The sequence below is a fragment of the Atheta coriaria genome, unplaced genomic scaffold (assembly GCF_025399875.1).
Source record: "Atheta coriaria isolate IRGN ID8LTWV9N9 unplaced genomic scaffold, Caltech_Dcor_3.1 hic_scaffold_6_pilon, whole genome shotgun sequence".
In the NCBI taxonomy this organism is placed as follows: Eukaryota; Metazoa; Arthropoda; class Insecta; order Coleoptera; family Staphylinidae; genus Dalotia; species Dalotia coriaria.
The window spans coordinates 10,509,793-10,531,036 of record NW_027045448.1 but is presented as its reverse complement, the minus strand read 5'-3'; the positions used below and the strand labels follow the sequence as shown (position 1 = coordinate 10,531,036).

Below are 21,244 nucleotides of genomic sequence, written 5' to 3'. Positions count from 1 at the left end.
CCACTTCTCATCAAGGACATGACCATTCTACGGTCTCCACCTTTGCGCGTATAAATTCTACGTTACATTTATGCGGCGCGGCATTCCACATTGCAGCGCACAGTCGAACAGATTGGTAAGAAGCATGAAGTAAACGTGTGCGGCCACAATGTATGCACCATCAGTGGCGGATTATGCTTCAGTGGGGCCCTAGGCGCAAATCAAGTTTGGGGCCCCTAAATCCGAAAATTTTCAAAACGGTTATTAGCCCAGTAAAATTAATAGTTTTAGCGTACGGGCGCCGCAAAGTCTACTTCAACATTCGTTTGTGCCAAAAACTCATTTCCACACCACCATGAGGTAGAGTACCTGGCGCGTTTTTTTTATCGTGGTATCCCCAGTAGGCTAATCCACACGCACTATTCCAAAATTTAATGGATTTGAAATATTTATTTATTTATAATTTTTCGTGAATATTGGATTTACAATTTATATTTGGAGTTGACATGTTTCGCCCAGAGGGCATCTTCATAAGTTTATGAAATATAAATTGTAAATCCAATATTCACGAAAAATTATAAATAAATAGGACCGATCGAAATATCACAGGTTAAATTTTCTGCCATACTATCCGCGATGGAATTATCGTTTTCAATGCTATCTTGGTTCTCGAGTTCATCGTACGTGTGCTCAAAAACGGTAATCGTATTTAAATATAAATTACAAATCTAGTTTTCTTGCCTTCTCTTGGGCAAAGATTTCAATAATTTTGTCGTACTCTAGTTTTTTAAAAATATCATTTTCTATGAACATTAATGCGAAGTCATTTAAGTGCTCTTGTGAAAGACTATTGCGCAGATAGTTTTTGACTCGTTTTAAAACTGAAAATGTCCTTTCTCCACTTGCATTAGAAACGGGCAAGGTCAAAAAAATTTGCAGTATTGTGTGTATATTTGGAAAAGTTGATTTTAGACCATTTCTTAATGCTGCATACATTTCATGTGGATCTCTAATATTTTCTTCTTGTACGTATTTTAGAAAATGAGTTAACTCATCAGTGAAATATTCTGGCTCAATATCTTTTTCATACTTAGCCAATAATCGCTCTACACAATCATTAGTCTCAACACGGCTTAATTTTAAATCAAAGAAAATTTTAAAATCGTTAAAAACATTGATATAGACATCGCTCCTTAGAGTAATTTCTGATGTTAATACATCACATACAATAAAAAAATTTCTTGACGAAAATGCTGTATCATTTTTGTTCGCTTCATCATATGGATATTTGCGTTTTCTTTGTCTCATCTCTTTATAAGAATGATGAGCTGTTACGGATTTAGCCTCCTCTTCAACAGTTTCGAAATTATTTCTGACCTCTGTTATAAATTCATTTAATGATTTTAATAAACTAACACTATTAAGAATATTTGTCTTTGGTTCCTGTAAGTTTTTGCTGGTAATTTCGATTCTCTGTAGGAGTTTGTTCCAGAAAATATTTAACAGTGCCTTTATAGAAGCTCTTGTTGATTATTGACTGCAGTTTTGAAAATCACCCACGCCAAATCGTCTATGCACAAAACTTCGAGAAAAAACTTTTGTAGAACTAGTGTTGTCGGGGTTGTGATTCAAGACTCACTGACCACTCTCTGTTTTTCTTTTAATCCAACTACCTACCACCCCAAAAATCTAGATAAAAATTGTAGGAGGATAAACGTTGGTACAACGTGTTCCGCAGATGTGAAAAAATGATAGAAAGACGAAATAATTAATATTCCAAAAAAGAGAGCTACCCGCTATTTTACAACCTCAATGGAATATTCCTCAACTCAAAAAAATTGGCAATATACTACTCGCATTATAGCTATAACTTTCTAATGCAATATTCAAGAAAAGGTCACAAAAATTCGTGGCAGAAAATATCCAAATTTTATTTTAAACAGTTTGTCAGAAAGAAATAAAATCGGAGATAAAAAGTTTTAAGTCAGCTATATATCCGTGACGGTTGCTTTGCGGACACGTGTGAAATGCCGTTTTGGGCGCCAAGCGAAAACCGATACGCTATTCATAAAGGCTGAGGTCAAAACCAACTGATGAAGTATTTGTGAAATTACTATATCTATATGGGACATATAAGTGCCAGGGGCCCCTCAGGCAGCCGGGGCCCCCCAGGCAGCCGGGGCCCTAGGCGCGCGCGCGCCTAGTGCGCCTAGGCCGTAATCCGCCACTGCCCTTTGATTTTGCATCGTCAAAATGAACTAAATTGCACCACATTGCAATGGGCCGGGTTTAATCGTCGGGTATGATGCTTTTTTGTATGCGGTGAAACTTTCCATGGCTCCAGTGCGGTGCTTACTTTGCTACCTTCGAAGACAACCGGAAAACGATGAAATATTAAGACCAAACAAGTTTCTGAAATACAGTTAATTTGTGTTTTTACTTAAGAAGTAATAGTTTGAAAAATGTCGCGGAGAATTCATAAAACTTCCATTTAAGAAGAAGCTATACGTTCACGTTTTAGGAAGTGTTTAAATCCACTGGCTAGCAATATTAACTGCAATAATAACATCGGTTTAAAATTTCTAAAGCTTAAATTTTCTAATTTTGTAAATGCTTGCTGAAGTTATATAATCCAGAAATATTTAACACCTTATGGTAATTTATATTAGTATGCCTTGAGAATTTAATATCTTTGTGAAATTAGCCACAAATTCCATCCACAAAAATTGACCATTAAAAGTGAATGTTGGTTATGCCTCTAAGATTTACATGTGATGCATTAAAGTGGAAAAACTAAATTATTTCTTAGCCAAACTACGTTTCACTATCTGATATTTTGTGGAGAAATTTATTTTCGATATACTCGCTTGTTTACTATAGGCAACTACTCGTACTTCTACGTTCCGCTTGATTGTTGGTCCACCCACACATGTGTTACTTTGCGTACCATGTCTGGAGATATTCCAATCAAAAAATCCGCTCGTTCCTATCGTTTTTGACGTGATAACGTCTTTAAAATCGTTTTACGGGTGACCGGTTCAGAAACATTGTGTCACGAGCGAGGTCGATCGCAGGTATACCCCCCTCTCGTTATAACGAGAGAGAGACGGACCGATCTCCCGTCTCATCTCGAGCGCTGCCAGTCATTCCGACCCCCCTCTCGTTATAACCAGAGAGAGACGGACCGATCTCCCGTCTCATCTCGAGCGCTGCCAGTCATTCCGTGCCAGTCATAGCGTTCGAGTGAGTTGACCGATCTTCCGTCTTTTCGACCGATCTTTTCTCTTGCGGTTAAGTTTTCGTTGAATGTTTTATCGGCCGATAAAAAGTTTGTAGTGTGCGGGGAGCCTAACAGTAAAACAAAATGTGAAGTGCAAGTGAAGTGTTACAACAATTGCAACAAACAAAACTTATATCACCAATAAGACGTTATCACGTAAACATCTCGATCGTAAACCTACTTTACAAACAACTTAAATTTTTTAGTTTAAAAGATAACCGCAACCTGCCACCAGCGAAAATTTGCATTAAAAGGTGATTTTTTTTACCCTTTATCGTGAAATATTTGTATTTCACGCATTTACACGCGATCTTGGCGGCTCAATAACTTCAGCGCGGCGTCTAGAAATGCAGAATTAAAATTTCTATCGGGTGGTTCTTGTTTGTAGCAGGAATTCACCCTGCAACTTCCAAAAATTTTCATTAAAAGGTGATTTTTTCACTCTTTATCGTGAAATATTTGTATTTTTTGCGTTTGCACGCGATCTTGGCGGCTCAATAACTTCAGCGCGGCGTCTTGTGATGCAGAATTAAAATCTCCGTCGGGTGGTACTTGTTTGCTGCAGGAATTCACCCTGCAACTTGCGAAAATTTGTCTTAAATGATGATTTTATCACCCTTTATCGTGAAATATTTGATTTTTTCGCGTTTGCACGCGATCTTGGCGGCTCAATAACATCAGCGCGGCGTGTAGAGATGCAGAATTAAAATCTCCGTCGGGTGGTACTTATTTGTTGCAGGTGTTTACCCTGCAACTTGCGAAAATTTGCATTAAAAGTGTTTTTTAACCCTTTATCGTGAAGAATTTGTATTTTTTTCGTTTGCATGTGATCATGGCGGCTCAATAACTTCAATAACTGTCATAATCTTCAATCCGTTTGCCTTTATTTAAAAGATATTTGTTACCAACTATACTCAAAAAATAAATGACGCAGCACATAAGGTATACAGTAAACTACGAAGACAATAAATTATTTATTTGTAATGGAAAATTAAAGTTTTTCTCAATCTTATGACATCCCAAAGCCAATAAATTCTTTTCTTATGCCGAGAAATATTGAAAGTAAAAGTAGATTTCGTGTATGTCAGTTATTTCAACATTGTAAAATTTTAGTTTGGTTTTTTCAACAACGAGTTTATCAGTACGTTTGTGTATAAACAACTTTTTTTGTTCGACTGACGCGTATTATCGCTACGTACCAGCCTTGTATCTGGCTAAGCGAAGCGCACACGGCAGTCGTTTCACCGCGTGGTCCGCGTACGTGTCTCTCTAATCGCCATGCGTTTTGAGGTTTTAATTGAATTAATCGTCGTGTACTTTTTCGACCATCAGCAAAGTATTCGCAATGGGCATGTGTTCCTGTTTTGTTTAATGATTTGTGGCGTTTAGAGTTCCCTTAAATGACAAATAAGTGTCCATTAATATGTGTGTGTGTTTTTAGTTGATAGAATATATTCCAATATATAAAATCCCTCATCAATGCATAGGTAGGTGTGTAATTAATTTTTTTTACGCAAAGTTACGGCGGTTTAACTTAAATTGATTATTCTAATTGAGTGATATGAAATTTGCATGTATCATCCGCAATTAAAATGGATGATTTAATTAATACAAACACTGTTTAAGAAAGTACCTGAAGATTATTAAAATTGGCAATATTCATATGGTCGACTACGCTCACTTTACCGTCGGCCGTCGACTCGGCCATCTTTACGCTGAACACTTGAATGTTTTTAATCGATTTGCACTCCTTAGCATCATTAAATTGAGTTTTTTGTTGACCTGGTAAAATCTTGTAGGTTGTATACTTTTTCGTTTTCATAGTCTCCGTACATCTTAATATTTACAAAAAAATAGTTATTTTTATTTTCTCTAACGAATGTTTTCCGCCGGATAGTCTATCAATTTATGATGAGGTTTCACCCGTCGGTTACTTTATGCAGTTGATGCATCAATTAATAAATATATATGCACAATATGTTAAAATGTGTTTGACTTTTGTACCATCTTTTTGCTCAATTTCCCGATGATTTTCGGGTAAAATCTTGGATTTTATATTAAAATATTGTTGTTTATTTGTAAATTTTTCTCTTCATGTTGTGAATATTAACTCCCTTTGTAGTTTCTAAAGTTTTCTTTTGTAACACCATGTACATTTTCCTCATTGCCCTTTGCATTTTCTTTTTGTAACATCCTGTATATTAGTTTCCCGGAGCCTCGGGTGAAAAACGAATGATATTTGTAGTGTTAATTTTTTTCTTTTTCACATTAAATTTTCCATTTGTAACACCTTGTATATTTGTTTCTATTTTCAATCACCTAGAAAATGAACTATTTGCTAATTTCTTTATCCCTGTAGAACATTGTTACATGGTACTTGCTTCCATGTGCGTGGTTATGCAGGTCCTAAGTCCTGTTTCAACATGGCGGCACGTATTTGGTTGACTTGTAAAATTTAAACTTGTATTCCATTGTTAATAAATAAATAGTAAGATATATTGACTTCTTTGATTTGTGTGTTCGCCTTCTATCATTTCAGGAACAAGTCTCTAAGAGAGTTCCCTCTCTCAGGGGATGATCCCCTCTATAAAAATTGTTAAGGTAACCTGTATGATTTGTGTACTCCTTCTTTCATTTCAGCTACAGGTCATAACTTGTAAGAATATTTTTAAGTGTCGCCTCTCTTGAGACGACTTAAAACTTAGAAATATTTGAACAAGACCTTATAAGGATTGTCCTTATAAGGAGTTCCCTCCCTCTGAGGATGATCCCCCACCATAAAAATTGTTGATATGCCTGATAATTCCGGGGATGAAGCGCAGAGACATCGTAGCTGTAGGATGGGCCGGGAGCAATGGATGCATCGAAGCAGTGGGCGATCAACCAGAGCGCCGGAGGCCAAAAATTTTAAAAATCTGATCCTCCCTCCCTGTTCTCTTTCTTCTCTCTCCTCCTCTTCTCTACTCTGTTCTCTTCCTTCTATTCCCTTTTCTACGTCTCCTATTCATCTGTTCTCCGTTTCTCCACTTACTTACTTTCTTACCTCTCCTATTGCCTTCACTGTTACTTTAATTTCTCATATATTTCGTTGCAATTCATATATGCTACCCAAATTACACGTGTTATTTTTATATTTGAGAAAAATGCCTTCTATACCTGAGATTCGATCCGTGTCTACTAGCATCCCAGCAGGTGCACGTCCGCACTCGACCACCGAGTGTTTTTATCGTTGTTATTTGATTCTTCTATTTATGTTTATGTTTTATTCAAATTTTAAATAAGGCATTTAATTAAACGAACTTTATTTTTTCGATTTTTAACTTGTCAATTCATTAAATGCACTTATAATTAATGTTTGCACTTAAAATACAGAACTGAACTTAAAAATAAATATTTGCACTTTGAAAATGAATTCCACTTGAATAAAATGCTTTCACTATGAAATTAATACTTTGCACTTATAAAACTTGCAGTATTAAGTACGTGCCGTACTCTTAGCCGGCCCCTTCTTCTTTGCAAGTTTTATAAGTGCGAAGTATTAATTTCATAGTGGAAAGCATTTTATTCAAGTGGAATCCATTTTCAAAGTGCAAATATTTATTTTAAGTTCAGTTCTGCATTTTAAGTGCAAACATTTATTATAAGTGCATTTAATGTATTTACAAGTTAAATATCGAAAAATAAAGTTCGTTTAATTACATGCCATTATAAAGTTTCAATTTAAAAAGTTGATTCAAAGCAAATTTAAGCTTAAACCTGAATATATAAGTGCATTGTATTAAAATATAAGCTATACAATCTATTGTGCATAATATGAATTTCTTAGTGCAAAGTATGAAAACTTAAGTGCGGCTGTTCAAGTGGATTGTATTTTAACTAAAGTGCATTTAATATATCCCCTTTAAAAACATCAGCACAAGTCTCAGCTATATTGCACTCGCTCTACTCGCTTAAGATGAAAATTTGTTGAAAACAACAAAGAGGATACTACAAAGAAATATGAATGATTTATAATTTTACTAGCGACCTGCCCCGGCTTCGCACGGAAGTAAAAAACCGCATCAAAATCCGTTGCGTAGTTTCAATGATTTAAGCATACAAAGAGACAGACAGAGAAAGCGACTTTCCTTCTCCAAACAAAAACATCAACCGGTCAACTTCAACCCACACGTACACACATACACACGTCTATGCTTGGAGGGGGAAGCTACGAAGCATCGCACAAAGAGTAGACGGCGATAATATCATATTAGAAATAACAGTACTTCTCCACTATTTAATGGATGTTATTATACATACAAACCTTCGTCTTGAATCACTCTATCTATTAAAAAAAACCGCATCAAAATCCGTTGCGTAGTTTCAAAAATTTAAGCATACAAAGGGACCGGAAAAAAAAGCGACTTTACTTTATACTATGTAGTGATATTGTATTTTATTAACAACATTTAGTAATATACATTTTTTTAAATAAAAAAATATCGACCGCACGTAAATTCTGCAGCATAGAAGACTTGCCTTAAATATGCACATCTCCAACACTTCCGCTTTAGATATTTCAAGCTCCATGGTTTAGGTACTCATAAACTTCTTCCCTGGGCACCAGCGTTGCCTACTTGCACGAATTAATCACAACTCCAACTTATTTTTATGTGCAAAAAGAAAACCGATTGCCGACGGACATACGAGCGCCGAAGTAAAGCGCCCGATTCTGGTATATAGCCATCAATTTGTTTAACAAATGTAAGTCAATTAACTTAATTATGATCTGAAGAAACAAGACTAGTCGCGATGAACACACGCGATACACCCGACTGCCGGTATGGAACTGCACACAGTCAACAGCGACAACACGAGGACATTATCAGTATTGCGCGATACGTTCGGTAAACGCAACAAAAATTGTTTACATACAAGCATCGCTAAACTATGAGCCCCAGTTTTGGTACTCCTAGCGCACTCGACAAAATTTCTGCGGAGCCAAATCAAAAATCTATACGAAGATCGACCAACCAAACACGTCCACAAACAACGTCAGCGTACGAACAACTAAAATAAAAATTCATCATCGATTGTGAATATACAATTCAAGTTTTCATGTAAATAAAAATAAACTTACTTACAATGAGAGTTGCAAAACAAAACTTCCGATACTTGCGCCATCTACTTTCGAAACACCAAACGAATGATTAACACCTGTAAGTTAAATGCGAGCTAGCAACACCTAGTAGCGGCGGTACAAACTATGATTAGTAGTTCTTCTTGCAGGAAATTGTTCCAAAGCTACCAACATTAAATGCTGAAATTATTTCCTGGAAACTTGTTATTTGGTACAAAAGGAACTAATTGTTAATATTTTTGAACTTAACAAAATCGTACACAGCAAACGCAGTAAAAAATAGTGGATCGTAACAAATAAATGATAAAGCGATAAAGAATTACAAAATCTACGGTTATCCTAGCATTCCTTCAAACGCCAAAAATGTAATATTTCTGTCCAATCCGTATATTAATCACAAACGCTATGCATGCAAATGATAAAGAATTTCGATACTTATCATCTGATGTAAGAACGGTTATCCTGGTAGGACGGGTTCAGACGCTGTACCCCTAAAACAAGCATCAACTGATGTGCATCGAAAACAGAAGGGAAAGGGAGGTTGTATCAATATGTTCAACTAAAAATTGTCTTCTCATTGTATCGAAATATGTTCGTTAGCGATATCTTCTAAACTAATACAGATAGAGAAGATCGAATGGCATATCCTTAACCTTCGAAAAATTCTCTATAAGATAAGCTAGTTAAATTCCAGAAAATATAAACGGCATGCGGCAATATATAGATATCATATAGTTTAACTTGGTAATATAAATTTACCATTGCTTTGCGGGTAGAACATCAGATGCCCGGACACTGAAACAAATACAAGTTACGTATTATTTAATCAAAGTATATATTTATTATCATTATGCATTTACACATTATATTATTCTATTATTGAGTGTTCAAAATATTTTTTTTATAAATATCTCTATAAAGAAAACACTTGTACTAATACATATACCTACTAAATAAAGAAAAAAAGTCAAGGAGACATTTTCCAGGTGAAACGGAAAAAATGCTGACCTTTTTTGGTCATCTTTAAACTGAGAATAATAACTTTCAATATGGTTTAAAAACCCAGATTCTGTACATCTATCCAGCCAAACGTTGAAAATATTCAAGAATGGATGACCCTTTTGCATCAGCAGTTGCGAATAAAATGTAAATGTTGGGAAAATGGGACGTAATTGAGCGATGCCATCTTTGATAAATTTCTTTTCAACTTTCATAAGATACGCAACAGACCTTTCATTATGATTTACAATTATATCTCTGTAATCCTCACTTTGTCGCAAATATAGTTCCATGTCTCCTATTTCAATTGTATGCCAGCGTTTATAAATTTCTCTAATTGCTTCATCTCCTTTATTTGCGTTGTCTGCATATGCTTCTTTACTAAGAATCGTGCCAGCAAAAGTCATTTGACTCTTAGCCAAATCATCGTATGTTTGGAGTTGATATTGAGATATCGGTTGAACGATGAAAGACAACAAAACATTCTCAAAACTAGAGGTGTAAACATAAGAAAAAATAACAAATGTAATGAAGAGTACACGATTCTTTAAAAGAACTGGATGTCGGGTTGATCTTGCTGTAACTATTGCTATACCTTCCAAAAAAAGACTTCCCCCATCTTGTTTTAAATCATGTACCGAAACATTCCGCAGTTCTTGAAACGTTTTAAAAGTGAAACAGTAACGTACAATTATATACAAAATAAGAATAAATGCTAGTCCAGACCAACCAAATGGACTAAAAATTGTTACCATGTTCATGCCCGCAGGTAGGTAGCCAACTTTAGGAACATGAAAAGTTAACCTGGTTGGCAAATATACCTTTGAACCAGTAAAGTCCAATTGTAGATTAACTATAGTTGGAACATTACCCATCACAATGTCACATTTCCGATGATAAAGTGCGTCGTACATTTCTGTATAAGTTCTATTCTTATAGTAGTGTCCCCAACTGGTAAAATTATGTTTAAGGAACTTTACAGAAATATGTGCACGCTCAGCGATCAATGTTAATATTGTAGCTTCAATTCCCTCAACATCACCACCAGACTTAGTAATAACATAAGGTACAAGCGTAAGTGCCATCACATCCAAAGAACATCCTAAAAATCTAAGTCTTGTTTTTTGAAACTTTTTCAAATCTTGTAATATTGTGTTAATTGATAATTTTTTAAAACGTGTTGGTTTACAATTATTAAACGTGTCTAGATTGGTATCAGTGATGTAAATACTGCATTCGTTGTTTATGTCGCTGTTGAATAATACTAATGGATAAGAATATGATAACCATGCTGATTTAAAAATTGCTGAAATGGAGTTTTGGAGGCTGTTATTTTCTGCATTTAAAGTCAAATTTTGATGCACAACTGGTATAAAAACAATAACTACTTTGGAGTCCACTTTATATCGATTCGATCTATACCATTTTCGAAAAAAGTCATGCACAAGCTGAGGTCTTCTAGCAATTACAACAATATGATCAATGCGATTTTGTAGAGTGTCATCTTCATTCCATTCAAATTTAGTTCGACTATTGATATTGTTTTCTTCGTACCATGAAATGACTTCCCAAGCATTATATTGGGAAACATCATGAAAAGTTGTTACCGCAGTTAAATATTGCTCCACAACACTCGCCTTCAAAGTGTTATCGAACACAAATAGCCCGTTAAAAACTTTACTTTTATTTAAAAAATGTTCTATGTAATCAATGTTTAAACTTGAATCATTTTCCGTATTTGTGGACAGAAAATCTGTATTTTCCATTATCACAAAACCCATAAATCTCAGAAAGGCACATAAAAATAATAGTGTTGAAAATACATGTGTAGTTACAAACATATCGGACCAAAATAATAATAAGCACTGTTAAATTCTGCAGCACCAGTTCGCTAAGTTTAAAATAAAATGTGAATGAAATAATGAATACTGTACGCATATTTTTTCGTCAGATTTTTGTATCTTTCTAAAAGAATCTGTTGTTTTCCACCCAAATTAAAGCTAATTTGTTTAAACAAAGTCTCAAAGTATACATTATTTAAGTTGACAATATTATTAAAAGACTATCAAATACTTTATCTCATGTGATAGATAAGTAAGGGAGTAAATTATCGTAGGGAAAATTGTTATCAACACTTCTATCAAAGATGACAGCAAAAGTGGGTTTCAGTTAATAAATATTAAACAGTTTGAGCAAGAACATAGGAGCAAACTAAAGTCAAAACAATCTTCATTCTTAGTTGCCTACGTTAAATATAAGAACGTAGAAATATTAAGATCCGGGAGAAAGTTGTGCGTTTGGGCACTTGAAAATCACGTCCCGTTTATGTGAATGTTTAGTAATAATTATTTACAATTTATAAAACTGTATTATTGAGAAATTTACACCAGATATTTGAAATTCAACCCAAATTTGTTAATAATTAAATGTTATTTGTTTTATTTTCTCTTATTCAAACAAAATAAAACTGAAAATTACACATTTTAGAAAATGCTTAACTTAGTTTAGTCACGCTTTGCTTGGTTTGTCCGCAGTTTATAACAATGACAGTTTTGGAATCCTTCAATGTCAATAAAAATAAACTTTAATACTCATTATGCACGCATGAAAGCGAAGAGAAAAGAAAAAAAATAAGAGTAGGTGTTTAGCAAAGATGTGTGTAAACAAATTTTCATTTCCAAATTTGCAAAGAAAGAAAGTTTTTAACCGTTCCATTATTAATTTAGATAAACTAGAAAACAATTTCAATATTCTAGTTAAATAAGTGTGATAATAACAATCAAATAATTAAACAAGCTTACAAAACACTCTTCAAAGAATTGCGAACAATAATTAGGTCAAATTATGTTAGTATTACACTTTAAAATATACTCAATGTTTGGGAATATCCAAGACCAGTCAATAACTTATGATAATAAGGTATTCCGTGAATCACTCGCCAAACACAAAACGCAAGACATGATGAATGAACACGAGAACGCAATAGTAACCGACGCAGCTCGCGTGCCAGATTACGCAAGGCCGAAACATTACGAATTCATCAGCAAACACAAACATGTCCAATACGGCTAACACTAGCCATGTCTTGATGTCCGAAGCACTGTTATGATTATGTAAGAAATGCAAGTGTGTATTTACACTGGAAATTCATAAGGTTGTGGCCTAATAAAACGGGCATTCCCCAAAACGCAATTTAGCAAAAAGCAAAACAATGAGGTATTCAATTCTAATTTCTAGTTCAAGATCACTTTGTTATCATGACATTTATTGCAACTACCTGTCAAACAACTAAACGTAATTAGAATTATCTTCACTGAATATATTTCCGAAGTTGATATATTTTATGCTATCTTAAATGATGATTTATTATGATTACGATCATTAAAGAATATAGCGTGCAACCATTGACGTCAGTGATGACCACGAAGAAAAGATTTCATAAGAGAACGTTTCGGTTTAATGGCAACGCTCGATGTACCAACGTTGAGGCGTTGCATGACACGACATAGACGAAATAAAAGAAATGAAAGAAAGGGAAAGTGGAAGATCCGTGTTCTCGCAATGCGCTCGGGATTCCCGCTTGTTAGTTACAGGATATGCGTGTGCATTCAGCAGGAGTGCACAGTCCAATGACCTGAGACTGAAACGTGCAAGAAATATATAACTTTTTATTTAAATATTAACTTTTTTTAGAAAAAAACATTTGCAATTAAGAACGCATTTTAAAAATAAAAGTTAGTAGATAAATCAATTTAGAAGATTAAAAAGAAAAAAAACAAGATTGTATGTTTTGAAAACAATGCCCACCTTTCCAATTTCGCCAAAACATAGTTTTAGCAATGTATAAAACAATTGGTTGTTAATTTAAATTTACTTTGTTTATTTAATTGTTTCGAATATAGAAGATAATAAAGCACGACAATTGGAGTGAAAAGAAATGTTGTATGTAAATTTGGCATGTGAAACTTCTTTTGCCTGAACCAAGTAAATTTTTAGAACGAATTTTCTTTAACTATTACTACATATTTTTCTAAAATATTAAATTGTAATATGACAGCATCGACAAATAAATGACTTCATACTTTTTATCGTCCCTTTTTTTACGACACAGTTTTTTGAGTTCTTTGAAGAAGTTTTGTAATCGATGTAAATCCGGATCAAGAAAAAAATTCCCGGTAAACGTACGCATCTTAAACCCCCGTAGGATTCCATCGACGTCCATGGTTGGAGGAGCGTTGGAGCGGCGCATTAAAAGCGCAAGATATAAAAGCGAGAGTTCGACAATTCGACGATCATGTAGAAAGTTGGCTTAGCCCACTCAACTTCACCGGTTAAGCACAACGAATAGTGACTTTAAGGTACCAGAAGAAGACGAAGACGGAACGGGAAACGAGTATATAAAAACGCGAGTAAAGACAAAACCGATTCAGTTCGTGGTGTACTTGGAACTTGGTTGTGAAGATCCAAAGGATAATTGGTGCACATTCATAAAGGTAGGTGATTGTTTATCTAATTAAATATCACTTATATATAAATTAAATATTCGATTAATTGTTATTTAAAATTTGGATGATATAAACATATAAATTAAGCTAAATTTAGTAAATTCCCAAAAAATTAGAAAAAAAACTTTTTAAAATTAGTTATTACAAGAAATCTTGTAAGAAATATTAGCCATTTCAAGAAAAAGTAAAAATTCACTAATGGTAATAACAGAAGATAATTATAATTAAATTTCATTTACTTTTCTGCTTAATAATTGCAATAGGGCTATAAATTTGTGAAAATTTCTAAAGAAATAGACACTAAAATATAACAAAAAGCTTAGTTTGATTTTTACTCTACTGTGGCAATGAACCTAGCGACCGTGACCATCTTTTCTTTCTTTATGCGCCGTTCTGACTACGAGTGCATAAGTAAATCACAAAAGCAACATCGAGAAAGTACTACTTCTTTTATGTTCGTTCTTTCCTCACCTGCACAGCATCAGACATGTGAAGGCCTCATCAACTTTCACTTGCTGCATCGCGACGAATTTCGTCGAACGTCGTTAACGATTACTTATTCCAAAACAAATATGTACCCAAGGCGCGTAGGCGGTCCCGTAATAGTATCGGACATGGAGTTGTGTAACTAATCACGCGAAAACTAAGCGTGATGTCATTGCTTCATTGAATTGGCAAATATTAGTTACCGCGAAAGAAAGTAAAACTGATAGAAAGTTGTCCCGAACAATATAATCATCCTACGCGCGCAGTTTAAATATGAAGCATGACTCACACTCACTAATTCATGCTTTTCTCTTTTTTAATGTTTGGATTTGCGTAGCGATAACATTCGGTAATGTTTGTTTGTGTTTTGATTCGCAGAACAAGAAAGAATGAAGTTCGACGTGGGATTTTGCGTATTGGCATTGTGCCTATGCGCGTCGACAAATGCGTGGTCATGGGAAGATAGTCCCAAAGAAGATACGAAAGTTGAAGAGGTAGTTGAAGTTGAAGAAGCCCCAATTCAAGAAACAAAAACTTCAACCAAACGTGAAACAAATGCTACTGAAATTGAACAAGTAATCGAATCTATCCTGAACTCGGGTCGTCAAGGACGGAATATCAAAGGCTACGATGAAATCTACACTGATCCCAGTGTTCAAGAAATTCTCCAGAAAGACGTCAGTTCGGATGATCCGGAAGCCCGTAATATAATCAAAGACCGACTTTGCTCTTTGGGATTGATGCAATGCGATGAAGCGCTGTCCGAGAAGCGCCCATACATTTCCCCAGAAGAATTGGTTTACGCCCAACCCGTTGATATTAAACCTATTGGTCGTCCCATTCCATCCATTGCTGTCAAGGGCCCATCTAGAGCTATCTACTCATCCCGCCCAGGGTATCCATCCAAGAATGGACCACCACCACCATATGGACCACCAAGACCTGGTTATGGTCCGCCACAATCGCTACCAAACAGACCACCACAAGGATTCCCAGTTCCACCAAAGCGTTACAACCCTGGAGCTCCACCAAAACCCTACGGTCCTCCAGGCCCTGTTTTCTCATCGGAACCAATTGAAGTAGACAATCCACCTTTTGAATTTGATTCATCTAGCTTCATCCAAAAACAAGAAATCAAGAAGAAATATGAAACCCACATTGGACCAAACGGAGAACCCCAACAACACGTTCACCATCACTATCACCATAACGCTGATGCCAATCTTGCTAATAGCAAAGTACCAACAATTGTAGTTAACAATCCACCTCAAATTTTCAAACCAAGCGAACAGATTAGCACAACTGCTTTCCTGAAAGAAGATTACAAAGGCACATATGGTGGTCAATCTATTGCTAACTACAACGGACTTGGAAATTATGCTGGTACCAAACCTGTTGTTGAATATCCAGATCAATATAAACAAGGACCTCAGACATTTGGTGGCACCGGACAATCATTGTACACACAGACCAGTTTAGGCTCTTCTTCAAACTCTTATGGTCAAGGAAACTTTGGTGCAGGCAGTAACTATGGTTCTGCGTCTAACTCATTTAATCAAGGGTCACAAGGAAACTTTGGATCAACCGGTAACTATGGAAGTCAAGGAAACTTCGCTTCTTCTTCATCTGGCTTCGGTGGTAATGGTTTGTCGAACAGTTTTGGTGCTTCCGTTGGTTCATATGGCAGCTCTGATTTTTACAAAAAGGAATTGACTGTCGGCGGAAATTTGAACAATTTGGGCGGCAATGGTTATGACAAATATCAAGGTTTGAGCAGTGAAAACTATGATTGTATTTGTGTCCCGTATGACCAATGCCCCAACCAAGATGTGATTGGACGCAAAGATGACTTATATCTTCCTTTGGATCCGCGTAACTTAAAATCTGATATCCAAGCTGAAGAAGAACGCGTCATTACCGATGGTAATGGAACCATGACTACAATTAAAGTCAAAAAGGACACTGGCTTGAACGTTACTGAAGAAGCTGTTACTGAGAGTAGCAAGAAAACCAAACGTGAGGCCACTACTGAAACATCTACTGAGAAGGCTAAAGTTGAAGCGGTAAGTAATCAGAATCATTATTTCAAAACCATAAAGTATCATGACTACAAAGTAGTTACATGCAAGTCAATCATCATTAAGTGTGTTAAGTGTGTTGACAATTCCCTGACAAACTAAATCATCGCCACTACGACATATGACAGCAGACTAATGGTGCTAACCGTTAACAACAATTTGTTGGACTGATCTCTGACGATATCTTCTTTCTTTCTTTCCCTGTCTAGCGCCAAAGCAATTACAATCAAAAGAATATAAAACCCACATTCGGAGTCTCCTTTGGTTTGCCTCAGCAATATCCAATAAACTATCACCACCCTCATCTCGGTCCACAAAACCCTTACGTAAATCAAGCCGGTATCAATCTCGGTTTAGTATCTGTCAATCCATTGGTCTCCGTTCAAGTCACTAAAGACGATTATGGTGAAAAAGTCGTAAAGCCATATGTAAATTTGCATGTTACACCAAATAATTATTTAGTCGATAAAGTCACCGACTTTTTCGCGTACAAAAAACATCATATTTTGAACAACCATTATCACAATCACGTTTACAAACCGGGTTACGGTCACGGTCATGGTCATTACGGCCCACCACATCATTACGATGGGCCATTTTTAGAACACCCTCCACATCATTACGAAAGTCCGAATTTCCATCATCCACCACCACATCATTATGATGGGCCTGAATATTTGGAACATCCACCACATGGTCTACCACATAGCCCATCACAATTTGGGCCTGACTATGATGGAGATTTCAATGCTGGCTACGGTGGTGGATATGATGAATCATTTTACGGTCGTGCATTTGATGCGAACAATAACACAAGATTCGGATTTACAAATCTTGCGTCACAGTTTAACAATTTGAACAATTACGGCGCTAATTATAATGACTACGTGAACAAACCCACGGCATACGATTCCTATGGTAATCCTACCAAACCCTACGACAGGCGCAATGGCAAATCGCTTTACCAACAAGCTGAAGGCGAAGGGAAGACAATTAAATTCCCAACCAGTCGTCGACGACGAGATGTTCATGATTCTCAAGTCACTAAGGTGATCTAATAGAACAGGAATCTATACGGGAACTTTAAACTACATTACCATATTGTTCAACTACCAAAAATATGCTTATACTGTATTTATTTGTTACAGAGACAAGCATATTTTGGCCAACAACAACAACAACAAGGTGGAAACTGTGGACCACGACACGTTTGCTGCAGAAGACCCATCCGACCAGTCATTCCAAACATCAACACCAAACAATGTGGTGTCAGACACTCCCAAGGAATAAACGGCAGAATCAAGAATCCAGTTTACGTTGATGGCGACAGTGAATTCGGCGAATATCCATGGCAAGTGGCTATTTTAAAGAAAGATCCCAAAGAATCAGTCTACATTTGCGGAGGCACCCTCATCGATCCACTACATATCATCACAGCTGCCCATTGCGTAAAACAATACACTTCTCATGACCTTCGTGTTCGTCTCGGAGAATGGGACGTTAACCATGACGTTGAGTTCTTCCCATATATCGAACGTGACATTAGCTACCTTCATGTGCACCCCGAGTTTTACGCAGGAACCCTATACAACGACTTGGCGGTCCTTCGCATGGACAAACCAGTTGATTTCGCTAAATACCCACATATTAGCCCAGCTTGCCTCCCATCGCCTCATGATGACTACTCTGGTACCCGCTGCTGGACCACCGGATGGGGCAAAGACGCATTCGGAGATTTTGGAAAATATCAAAATATTCTCAAAGAAGTAGATGTTCCAGTGGTTCCACACGGTGAATGCCAACAGAGATTAAAACATACTCGTCTAGGATATGACTTCAAACTGCACCCAGGCTTTGTTTGTGCTGGTGGTGAAGAAGGAAAAGACGCCTGTAAAGGAGACGGTGGTGGCCCAATGGTGTGCGAGCGTGGAGGTACTTGGCAAGTGGTAGGTGTTGTAAGTTGGGGTATTGGATGTGGACAAAATGGCGTACCCGGGGTTTACGTAAAAGTTGCACAATATTTGGATTGGATCAGACAAGTCACCCAGCGTTTCTAGATTCAACATCTCAATCCACCCTTAATATGATCAACGACTTCAGACATTTTAAATCTAATTTATTTATTTAATCGTTTAATTATTTAGTTTAGTTTAATTTAAAAATGTAAAACTTCAAACGAGAAGTTGATGGTACGATGCGTAAGCATAGATTTTGTACTTTGTATAATTGAGCAATAAACGAATGTTGTGTTACATAAAAATATAATTCCAAATATACATTTATTACTAACCAAGGTGCCTAGTGAAACAAAAGACCACAAATTCAATAGACATCTAAACCGTCTAAACTAATTAGAACCATATTTCTGCCAGACACTATGTCTACCCCTGATGATGTAATTAATTCTATAATGGAAGTCAACCAATTTCCTATATGGAGGGAGTCAAAAGCTTTAGATAGTTCTGTGGTGGTGCGAAGTCAGGCGACACTTCTCACCGCAGATACCGAAGATCCGCGCAGCAGTATTTGGGATTCGATGATGTATGATTATTACCAAGAAAGAGAAGAAATTGAAGCATACAAACAAAGCAAATCCGCAGAAAAGACGGATTACGACACTCCAAAAGGTAAAAGAAAAATGTCTGTTCATGTACTTAATAAAAACAAAACATTCACCAACAGGTTCGGTTGTTGATTACATGGAAAATAATGTATTTTCAGTTCTTTTTCCTGTAGTAACAAATGTACTACTGGAAGCTGTGCGCACAGATAGCTTGTCGAAACTTCAAACAATTTTCGACCCTTTGGATTTGATTGCGGAAAAATTGTGGAACAATAATCCCAAATATCCAGAACGGCTTAAAGAAAATTTGAGCATTCATGATATGCCGTGGGCGAAACAAATATTAAAGGATAATCCACGACCATATTTCAAAAGATCATGGATTTACACACCAGAAGAAGCTGCAACTACCCTACAAGCTTATTATAGAGGTTATTTAGTGAGAAAACGTGATGACGTTCAAGAAATGCGTCAGTTCTGGTTAATTATCAAAGGCAACTTTAGAAGTACCCATGATATAATACCAATGGCCCATACAGCCTATTTGGAAACAGGCCAATTTCTTCCATAATTCAAAAGTTTCTATTTGATTATTCTAACTTATGATTAACCCATATAATAATTACTGTACCTTAACATATTTATATAACTCTGGTACAAATTTAGTGGATATGGTCTTTTCAAATTCAATAGATGGTTTTTCACCATCCTTGGCAATTTGTACTTTTTTAGTGTAAGCCATCTCCAATCTCAATTCATCTGCTTTTAGTTTTGGATTCTCTCTTAAAAGAAATTCTCGCATCAGAGGTGGAAATTCCATGAATTGTGGCATAAGTGTGGGTTCATGTTTGGTTTCAGCATTCAAATATTTATCTTCTTCATGTTTAGGTATTAATTTATAGTCTGTTTTATAGCTTGTAGATTCAATATTAACTGGTTTAGGTTCCTTTATGCCTCTAAATGTTCTTTCAACAAATACTCTCACTTTCCTCACATTCTATAGAAAAAATACAATTAAAAAGCTGACCACATTTGTGATTCAAAAGCAACAACTTACATCAGGAGATGGTTCTTTCGGATTTGGCAATGCTTCCACTTTTATAATCTTCATAAATGATGTTTCTGGATACCTTTCATGCTTTGTACGAGTAACTAATCTGCCCACACCAAAATTCTTTAAATTTCCAACAATTTCCCACATTGTCTTTCCGACAAAATCGTGCGTACGACCAATATACTTGTAAGGCATGATTACTGACTAAATGTACGAGAGCCTTATAGAAATTAAATATGATTTAAGACAGTATTGTTTTAGAATCTAACTGCAAATGTAAACTCTAGAATGTTGGGTTATAAAGTGCAGCATACGGCCTGTATTGTAAGTTGCCTATGTTAACAACTCAACTCAAACCAAAATCAGAAACAGTAGCTAGCGAATATGCAACAATTAATTGAACCTATATTTAATCAGCGTTTCTTGGTACTTCTACTGTAAAAATTAATACTAAATTAAAGAATAACACAAATTTAAAAACTATTGAATTTGATTTTGAATTATACATAATCAGTGCCGTAACTAGGGCGGTGCCAGCAGTGCCCAGGCACAGGGCGCAGACCCTGGAGGGGCGCAGAAATGACCATTTTATTTTCAGAACCTGGTTAGAGCATTGTTCAGGGGCGCAGTTTTGAAAGCTCGCACCGGGTGCATAAAAGGCTAGTTACACCACTGTACATAATGAATAAAGACTAATTTACGTAACATTGAAATTAAAACAAGCAAAAACTATTCAAAACCTTAAAAAAAGTCAATTAAAGCCAATAAAATAATATTTTACTAAATAAAACACTAAAGCTTAGCACAAAAATGAATTTGTATCCAATACGGAATTTGTATCCTATACGCAGATTGCATAGAATTATAACGGTGTATAACCAATAGTAAATAATATTGCACGCAACGCAAAATAAAAGTATTTCATTGAAGTATTGAACGCTGTGATCTAAATATCCAAATAAAATTTGTTCATAAGAAAACTGAAATAAAGCGTAACGCACCGCATAAACAAAAAAAAAGTCCGCGACCCAAATGTCCAGCACTAGTTCTTTCAAATTACTTTATTGATCCATGCACTTAATAAATATCTATCACAATTTCTCCCAACGCTCGTGGCTGATCAGAAAAAACCGCACATGAAAAAGCGAAATAAGAAGGAAATTCCAGTTGATACTAATTGT

The 21,244-nt window shown here is 35.8% G+C and overlaps 3 protein-coding genes and 1 long non-coding RNA gene across 4 annotated transcripts in view; 2 read left to right on the top strand and 2 right to left on the bottom strand.

The window, feature by feature from the left end:
* Positions 1–7,286: 7,286 nt before the first annotated feature.
* Positions 7,287–21,244, bottom strand: part of LOC135795041 (uncharacterized) — a 29,923-nt gene continuing 15,965 nt past the window's right edge. The window contains exons 3-5 of the long non-coding RNA XR_010549014.1: positions 9,138–9,173; positions 8,383–8,869; positions 7,287–8,308 (exon numbers count right to left, since the gene is read on the bottom strand). This is a non-coding gene — a long non-coding RNA (uncharacterized lncRNA). The remainder of the gene's footprint in view (positions 8,309–8,382; positions 8,870–9,137; positions 9,174–21,244) is intronic.
* On the top strand, positions 13,699–18,711 carry LOC135795033 (uncharacterized). The gene is made up of 3 exons (XM_065306583.1): positions 13,699–13,870; positions 14,747–16,431; positions 17,595–18,711. Exons 2-3 carry the CDS (start codon positions 14,758–14,760, stop codon positions 18,501–18,503), a joined length of 2,583 nt encoding a protein of 860 aa, XP_065162655.1. The 5' UTR covers positions 13,699–13,870; positions 14,747–14,757; the 3' UTR covers positions 18,504–18,711.
* Positions 18,699–19,672, top strand: LOC135795038 (IQ domain-containing protein K-like). The gene is made up of 2 exons (XM_065306589.1): positions 18,699–19,073; positions 19,129–19,672. Exons 1-2 carry the CDS (start codon positions 18,824–18,826, stop codon positions 19,578–19,580), a joined length of 702 nt encoding a protein of 233 aa, XP_065162661.1. The 5' UTR covers positions 18,699–18,823; the 3' UTR covers positions 19,581–19,672.
* mRpS34 (mitochondrial ribosomal protein S34) lies at positions 19,569–20,380 on the bottom strand. The gene is made up of 2 exons (XM_065306590.1): positions 20,067–20,380; positions 19,569–20,006 (listed from the first exon to the last, which is right to left on the bottom strand). Exons 1-2 carry the CDS (start codon positions 20,256–20,258, stop codon positions 19,632–19,634), a joined length of 567 nt encoding a protein of 188 aa, XP_065162662.1. The 5' UTR covers positions 20,259–20,380; the 3' UTR covers positions 19,569–19,631.

Coding starts and splice junctions, on each gene's coding strand:
- LOC135795038 (XM_065306589.1), top strand. CDS start 18,824: ATGTCTACCCCTGATGATGTAATTAATTCTATAATGGAAGTCAACCAA. Junction 19,074..19,128: donor GGATTACGACACTCCAAAAG/GTAAAAGAAAAA, acceptor ATTCACCAACAG/GTTCGGTTGTTGATTACATG.
- LOC135795033 (XM_065306583.1), top strand. CDS start 14,758: ATGAAGTTCGACGTGGGATTTTGCGTATTGGCATTGTGCCTATGCGCG. Junction 16,432..17,594: donor AGAAGGCTAAAGTTGAAGCG/GTAAGTAATCAG, acceptor TATTTGTTACAG/AGACAAGCATATTTTGGCCA.
- mRpS34 (XM_065306590.1), bottom strand. CDS start 20,258: ATGCCTTACAAGTATATTGGTCGTACGCACGATTTTGTCGGAAAGACA. Junction 20,007..20,066: donor CGAAAGAACCATCTCCTGAT/GTAAGTTGTTGC, acceptor TTTTTTCTATAG/AATGTGAGGAAAGTGAGAGT.